Source organism: Puma concolor, chromosome B3, assembly GCF_028749965.1.
Source record: "Puma concolor isolate L17-30 chromosome B3, mPumCon1.1.hap2, whole genome shotgun sequence".
Classification (NCBI taxonomy): Eukaryota; Metazoa; Chordata; class Mammalia; order Carnivora; family Felidae; genus Puma; species Puma concolor.
This window is the reverse complement of record NC_141672.1, coordinates 117,849,630-117,857,121: the sequence shown is the minus strand read 5'-3', so window position 1 is coordinate 117,857,121 and position 7,492 is coordinate 117,849,630. Positions and strand designations below refer to the sequence as shown.

At 60.1% G+C, this 7,492-nt stretch overlaps 1 protein-coding gene across 4 annotated transcripts; it reads left to right on the top strand.

Moving 5' to 3' along the window:
• The first annotated feature begins 281 nt into the window (after positions 1-281).
• On the top strand, positions 282-6,959 carry ULK3 (unc-51 like kinase 3). Of its 4 annotated transcripts, none has more exons than XM_086711228.1 (16): positions 286-472; positions 1,129-1,269; positions 1,356-1,476; positions 1,952-2,056; positions 2,799-2,942; positions 3,151-3,233; positions 3,674-3,739; positions 3,884-3,989; positions 4,189-4,229; positions 4,458-4,560; positions 4,690-4,754; positions 4,840-4,918; positions 4,995-5,035; positions 5,424-5,471; positions 5,646-5,712; positions 5,831-6,959. In XM_086711228.1, the coding sequence occupies exons 1-16, from the start codon at positions 371-373 to the stop codon at positions 5,845-5,847; spliced, it is 1,329 nt and encodes a 442-aa protein (XP_086567354.1). In that variant the 5' UTR covers positions 286-370; the 3' UTR covers positions 5,848-6,959. The 4 variants fall into 4 exon arrangements, 3 of the variants coding, with proteins under 3 accessions (XP_086567354.1, XP_025774787.1, XP_086567356.1); XM_025919002.2 differs by having other exon boundaries at positions 3,584-3,739; XM_086711230.1 differs by lacking the exon at positions 286-472 and having other exon boundaries at positions 1,131-1,269; positions 1,433-1,476; positions 3,584-3,739.
• Positions 6,960-7,492: the final 533 nt, after the last annotated feature.

Sequence of the window (7,492 nt, the reverse complement as noted above, 5' to 3'; positions counted from 1 at the left end):
CCTCTTTGACTTAACCCCCACTCCACACACCTGCTCAGCCTGGCGCCTCCCCTGTTGCCCCTCACGTGAGCCATAAAGCCTGGATGGGATTCCTCCTGGTCACCTTGTCTGCTGGCCTCGGCCCTCAAGGACCTCAGTGTTCCCAAAGGACCCTTGCGGGCCCTGGCGGATCACGCAATCACCAGGCGCCCGGGAACTGCACCTGGGGAACCTGGTGCGAAGCCAGCGCCCCGCCCACCGCGCTGCAGTCCCGGCGGGCGGCGCTGGGGGCAGCGTGGAGTGCTCCCCGCGGCCGCGCGTTCTGCCCGCTGGGCTGCGCGCCGGAACCCCGCGCCTGAAAGCAGGAAACGGCGGGAGCGGGGCGGCGGGGATGGCGGGGCCGGGTTGGGGCCCCCCGCGGCTGGACGGCTTCATCCTCACCGAGCGCCTGGGCAGTGGCACGTACGCCACGGTGTACAAAGCCTACGCCAAGGTGGGTGCGGGGCGGTGCATCCCCGGGGCCGGGGAAGCGTCGAGGGCCGGGCCCCTGTGCCCGCCAGACCCCGAGCTAGCCCCGGTGGGCGCCCGTCCGAGAGGTGAGACGCGGCGTGCGAGCAGGGAGGGGCCCGCGGGCGGCCGGCAGCGTCCGTGTGTCCTTCGGTGGGTGAGGTGGTTGCTGAGAGCCGACTGCCACCCTTAGGTCTTAAACACAAACACGCGCCCACGCAGCCCTGTTTTCTCCGGAGAGGCGGGTGGAGACCTCGGTGGAGCTCGGTGTCACTGGCCGAAGAACAGGCGCAAAAGAGGGAGGATACTTGAGGGGCTGGGAAGACCCTGGGACAGGGTTCTAGAAGGCTGAACCCAGTTAGGAAGCGGAGTGTGCCGGTCTAGAACGCTGAATGACATGCCTCAGTGGGGGCAGTCTAGAATACAATGGAACAGATTATGGAACAGGGTTGGTGAACATCAGAGTGGGTGGGGAAGCGGGGGGGGGGGGACGGGGGGGGATTCCAGAATCCGATGTCTCCCTGTCCTGAGAAGGGTAAGATGGGAAGCCGGTAGGCCCAGTTGATGGGGGAAGAGGGGCAGAGGGAACCAGAGCCCTCTGGCCCCTTCAAGGCAGAATCATCTCATCTCCTGTCCCCATAGAAGGACACTCGTGAGGTGGTAGCCATAAAGTGCGTGGCCAAGAAGAGTCTGAACAAGGCATCCGTGGAGAATCTACTGACAGAGATTGAGATCCTCAAGGGCATTCGACACCCCCACATTGTACAGCTGAAAGACTTCCAGGTGCGGGCCTGGGGTGGGGCCACCCCTAAAGGGACCTGGAGAAGGGCGGTTCTCTTCAAGCTGTTTGTCTGCTTGTATAATCACAGTGGGACAGCGACAACATCTACCTCATCATGGAGTTCTGTGCAGGGGGTGACCTGTCTCGCTTCATTCATACCCGCAGGATTCTGCCTGAGAAGGTGGCTCGTGTCTTCATGCAGCAGTTGGGTAAAAGCCTCTGACCCCAGCCTGACACCCCTTCCCATGATCTCTGCCCCCCCTCAGTCCCCCTCCCCAGGCTTAGAGCCCTTCTTAGCAGTTGCCTCTGTTCCAGCTTGGATTTTTAGGGCCCCCTCTTTCTCATGTGCCTATCCCTGACTTAAGGATGCCATGAGAGACAGAGAGGAGTCCCCATCTGTGGGGAGTCCAGGTTTCCATAATATAAGGAACTCATAGAATGTTCCAGGGCCCAGGGGTAGGACCCAAGTGCTTTGCCAAGGGACATAACAAGAACCTAAAGGGCTGGGGAGCCTGCCGGGAGGGGGAACTTGTGAAGAGGTCCAAGAGCATAAGGGGCAAATTCTTAGAAGTGGCAGGAACCTGATACTTAAGTATTAAAGCTTGAAGAGTCAGATGGGGAGGCGAGAGGCAGGTGGGAGATGGGCTCCTCTGACCTGTTGCTTCACATGGGTTTGTTCCCCAGCGAGTGCTTTGCAGTTCCTGCATGAACGGAATATCTCTCACCTGGATCTGAAGCCACAGAACATTCTGCTGAGCTCCTTAGAGAAGCCCCACCTTAAATTGGCAGGTGTGTCCGGAAGAGCAGGGATGCAGTTTGGAGGGTGGGTGTGCAGAGGCCTCCCTCTGCCTGGGCACATTCAGCAGCCCTGGTTCTCATGCACCCTCTGTTGAGTCATCACACAGTGATGGGCTGGGGAGTGCAGCCCCACCACCAAAAGGCAGGACTTTTCTCAGGCTACCCACACCCGACTCCAGAAGTGGACTGGACTCAGTGGGGCAGGGCTCAGTCTAGTGTCAGGGTCAAGACTCAGTGCGTGACGAGGCTCAGTGTGTGAGCAGGGTCAGGAATTGGTCTGTCACCAGGATTAGGGCTCAGCTTATAACTCGGTATGTGGCAGTGTTGGAGGGTGGGAGGTGGGGGAGGACGTGGCTATGGCCCCTGATGGCACTTGGAAAAGAATGGACTTGAGGCTGGAGGCCAGAAAGCCAGGTATAACCTGAGCTTCTAACCCCTAGTGGGCCCTTATCCTTGTAGCTCACGCGATCAGGGTGGGCTTCCTGGAAAAGGAAGCCTGAGGAGGCTGTGCAGGGTGAGTGGGATTTATTCTGGCTCCCAGAGGAGGATGTAGGAGGGTGTTCTAGGCTGATCTGGAGTGAGGGGCTGTGAGCAGAGGCTGCAGGGTAGGATTGATCCTGGTGAGCCTGGAGGGTGGGGAGGAGCCCTGCCCTGGAGTCCAGGGTGAGGCTTTAAAGGTCTGGAGTAGAAGCACCTACAAGTGGAGCTCTGCTGCCTTGCCTCTTGCCTGCAGACTTCGGCTTCGCACAGCACATGTCCCCCTGGGACGAGAAGCATGTACTGCGTGGCTCCCCTCTCTACATGGCCCCTGAGATGGTGTGTCAGCGGCAGTACGACGCCCGTGTGGACCTCTGGTCCGTGGGGGTCATCCTGTACGGTGAGAACTCTGTCCCCGGCCCTACCCCGGGGCCTGCATCCTACATCACATGTCCTCACACCGGGCCTCTCTGGGCTACTCCTGAAGGGGTCTAAGGAATGTGACTCTGCGGGCCCAGGGACCTTGCTCTGGGGGTATCTTCCAAAGGTGGGCCAGGCCAGGCTTGACCCTGTCCCCTCCCAGCCTCCCATCTGCCTCCCTTCCACAGAAGCCCTCTTCGGGCAGCCCCCCTTTGCCTCCAGGTCGTTTGCGGAGCTGGAAGAGAAGATCCGGAGCAACCGGGTTATCGAGGTGAGTCTTGAAGGGCCTTGGACACTTGTTGGGCAGAGGGATTCAGGGCCCTGAGTTTGGAGACCTCACTGCCAGCTGCACAGATTGGGGTGTGGGCTCTGGGCCAGCTCTGTGGTGCTGGGGCATGCTCTAGAGGGGAAGTTGAAGTTCCGTATGGTTCTGGAAACCCAGACCAGCTCACAGCAGGCAGCAAAGGGCTGGCCCCAGGGATTCTTGTGCAGGCCCCTTTGGGAGGAAAGCCAAGCAGGCGCACGCGCAGGCCCAGCTTGGCGCCCCCCAGTCCTGACGGACCCCTGGGTGGGGTTGAAGTGCTGGAAGCCCATGTGATCTGTCCTCCATCCTCCCTGCAGCTCCCCCTGCGGCCCCCGCTCTCCCGAGACTGCCGGGACCTGCTGCAGCGGCTCCTAGAGCGGGACCCCAACCGTCGCATCTCCTTCCAGGACTTCTTCGCCCACCCCTGGGTGGACCTGGAGCATGTGCCCAGTGGGGAGAGCCTGGCACGAGCGGTGAGCAGGCTGGTGGGATGGGGTGGGGTGAGGGCAGGTTGGGGGGCTGGCTCATCTACCCCATTCGGTGGCGAACGGGGGACCTGCCCTTCTCTGTTCATGGTGAGCATGGGAAGCGGACATGACTCCCGATCTGTCCCCCAGACTGCCCTCGTGGTGCAGGCAGTGAAGAAGGACCAGGACGGGGACGCCGCGGCCGCTCTGTCTCTCTACTGCAAAGCTCTGGACTTCTTCGTGCCCGCCCTGCACTGTGAGTGCCTGGAGCCCCTGGGTGCAGCAGGGGTGGGGCAGCCACAGCTGCGGTGGATGGATTCCAGAAGCAGCTCCCCACCCAGAATTTTGTGGGAGACAAAGCAGAGGGTAAATCTGGAACTTGGTCCTTTTGAGGATTCCAGAGAATTTGGTGTGGGGCAGGGCAGACTCCTCATGTGAACCCCCCCTTTCTACAGATGAAGTGGATGCCCAGCGGAAGGAGGCAATTAAGGCAAAGGTGGGTGAGGGAGTCTCCGGAGGGAAGCAGGTGAGGGAGCCTGGGGCCTCTGCAGACTGGTTCCTTAGAACTTAGAACCAGAACTTCCTCTCCTAGTTGAGCCTCAGTCGACCCCCTGACATTACAGCTTGGAGTAGTCACTGAGGACCCAGAGGGATAACTTGGAGGTGGGTGCTGGTGAGGGAGGTGGGGTGGGACGGCCCCTCTTCAGCCCCTCGCCTTCTGCAGGTGGGGCAGTACGTGTCCCGGGCTGAGGAGCTCAAAGCCATCGTCTCCTCCTCCAATCAGGCCCTGCTGAGGCAGGGGACCTCGGCCCGAGACCTGCTCAGAGGTAGGCCTGGTTCCTGGCCTCGGCCTCCAGCAGCGTCCCACCAGCCCGAGGGGGAGGCAACATGGGGTGGTCTCCCTGAGATGAAAAACAGGCTGCTCTCCTCACCCTGCACCCTTGCCCTCATCCCAGAGATGGCCCGAGACAAACCTCGCCTCCTCGCTGCCCTGGACGTGGCTGCGGCTGCCATGGCCAAGGTTTGTGCCCAGTGCAAGGGGTCCTGGTGGGGCAGGAAGAGTCCGGGTCATGACCCGAAATAACCTGGTGTCCCCGTGGCTGCAGGAGGAGGAAGCTGGTGGGGAGCAGGATGCCCTGGACCTGTACCAGCACGGCCTGGGGGAGTTATTGGTGCTGCTGGCAGGTGAGGCCCCCTATCACCACACTCCCCAGGCCCTGGGCTGTCCGGCCCTCACCACGTGTCCTCCTTCTCTTTGTAGCGGAGCCCCCAGGCCGGAGGCGGGAACTGCTTCACGCTGAGGTGCCCACTGGGTTTGGGAGCACTGGGGGGCTTCCTCTTGTCTTCTTACCCTGCTCCTGCATGGGGGACCTCCTCAGCTTCCCTCGGGGTGTTCCAAGTCTGCGAGTCAGTCCTCACAGACTTGGTAAATCAGTAGCCCCATGCGCTCCATAGGGGGCACGGGTGCTGGGGGTCAGGGCAACGGAACAGACGGATCTGGGAACCCAGCAGCAGGAAGTGGGCTGGGCTGCTTCAGGTGGAAAGGCTTTCTGGAGAAGGGAGGGATGACGAGGTCAGGGGGAGGTTGTTCCGATGGGGTAGAGGGCTGTGGAGAGTTTCAGGAGTGAGGAGGCAAGCAATTTGAAGGCCCCTTTGACCCACACCCCATGGGCACGTCTTCCCTTGGCAGGTTCAGAACCTCATGGCTCGAGCTGAATACCTGAAGGAACAGGTCAAGGTGGGCACACGGGCCAGATGAGTTCTGCTCCCGGCTGGCTGTCCCCTGTGCCCCTTTGTGTGTCTCCCTCTCTGGTCTCCCCACTGCGTCTCTGTCCTTTGCCCTTGTGCTCTCAGTGGCTCGGTGCCTGCCTCTGGCTGCCTCTCACCCCTGTGCCGCCTTTATGCTCCACAGATGAGGGAGTCCCGCTGGGCAGCCGAGAGCCTGGACAAAGAGGGGCTGTCGGAGTCTGTTCGTAGCTGTGAGTCCTGCCCTGGGGTCTGACCCTCTACGAAGGAGGGGTGAGGGCTGGGGGCAGCCCTGGATTCTGCCTCTTGGCCAGAGACTTAAGACTGACTTTCTCCTTTTCCCCTCCACAGCTTGCACCCTGCAGTAACCCCAGAAGGATGACTGGACAGACCATAAGCCACCTGAAATGGGGGACACACTCACCTAGACTGATGCCCAGAATTCTGTGGTCCTCTGCAGTGCTGTGGAACAGGCTTCCTGGATGGGCAACTCTGCGACCCCCCACATCCGAGGATCCCCAGCTCCCCTCAGGATACTCTGCACTTCCCAGACCCTGATGGCCCGTGTTTGTGTTGGGAACACTAGGCCTTGGCCCCTGAGGGAAGGGGAGCAGGACTCTGGGAGAAGTTTCCTTCATATGACTTCTGTTATTTGGTGGTTGCTGGACCCTGAGCCTGTCACTTCTGGGGCATCGGGCTCCTGTTTTTGTTCTGGGAACAGGACAGGGAGCCCTCTGCTCTTGCCCTTCTCTGTCAGCAGGCAGCTGTGCCTGTGCCCACCCCTGCCCTTCCTGGGAGCCCTTATGGCAACTCCCTTCACTCCTTGCACTGGAATGGGGCTCTCCAAGACCCCTCAGGGACCACCCACCCCACGGTATGCACCCCACAGAGCTCACCAGTCTTCGTGGGAGCTGACCCCTGCCCACCCTCTCAATATTTTAAGATAATCCTTCAGACGTGAAAATAATGTACTTCATATGGGTGGGGCAAATTTAAGAAAGCCATGCCTTGTTCCTGCTCTGGCCCAGGGGGCACGAGGGGAGGGGTCCTCAGCCTTCATCCTTGGCCCCTACTAGCCACAGAGCTGGTTCTGGCCTGGAAGGGGCCCGCATGGGGGCTGCCTGACCCATCAGGCTGCAGAGGACCCGGCGATCCAGGAGGTCTGATGTTGCTGCTACCCCAGTGTGTGACCCTGGGTGCATCCCTTCCCTTTTCTGGGCCTGGATCCGCCCATCTCTCTAATGGCGCTGTTAATACCTCCTCAGCTCGCCACGTGAGCTAAGTGACTTTAATCTGGAGAAGAATGTACACACGTGGAGTTACTTGGGGGATTCTTTTTAAAAACTGCACAAGGGTGTTGACGATCTCTAACCTTTGTGCCCTTCAGTGCCTCCTTGGGGCAAGAGGAGTCTGTCTTCCTTGCAGGAGGCTAGGTGTAAAGAATATAATTCATGGTTTCTCTATTAAATTATTTTCTGAACTTGTGCCTCTCTTCTTGCCCTGGGAAAAACAAGAGAGGTAGCACCTGTTCTCAGGCTGGGGCTGGAGAGGCCCCAGGAAAAGCTGGGAAACCTCAGGGAGGGCGGGGGAAGGTCCCAGACAGAACCCCTGGCCACCCTATCCCCCCTTTCCCTGCACCAGTGAGTGAGCAGTGAGCCAGACTGGGACACAGGGCATCCTCTAGGGTGTCTTGTGCTCATACCCAGCTCTCCAGGGCTTCACACTCTCCCCCTACCAGGTCTCAGGAGCATCTTTGGGGACTTAAAGCCCAACCCCTGGGGCAGCAACAAAGGCAGCAGTTGCCTAGCTCAGATACCACCAAGATGCTCAGCCTTCCATACTGGAAGGGCTCAGAGGGATCGGATTTCCCCAAAACCCTTGGCCTGGCCGTTGGGGGGCAGTGTAGAGCAGTGGTCCAGAGGGCAGAAGGCCTGGCTAAGGTCTCAGCTCTGCCATTTGGCCCTGAAGCTCAGGACCCATAGATTAGCCAGTTTCTTGGTAAAATGAGGATAA

What these genes read in the sequence shown, in the direction of transcription:
- ULK3 (XM_025919002.2), top strand. Translation starts at nt 371, where the DNA reads ATGGCGGGGCCGGGTTGGGGCCCCCCGCGGCTGGACGGCTTCATCCTC. An exon ending in GGGAGAGCCTGGCACGAGCG is followed by an intron (nt 3,740 to 3,883) that starts GTGAGCAGGCTG and finishes TCTGTCCCCCAG; the next exon opens with ACTGCCCTCGTGGTGCAGGC. An exon ending in GGCCCGAGACCTGCTCAGAG is followed by an intron (nt 4,561 to 4,689) that starts GTAGGCCTGGTT and finishes CCCTCATCCCAG; the next exon opens with AGATGGCCCGAGACAAACCT.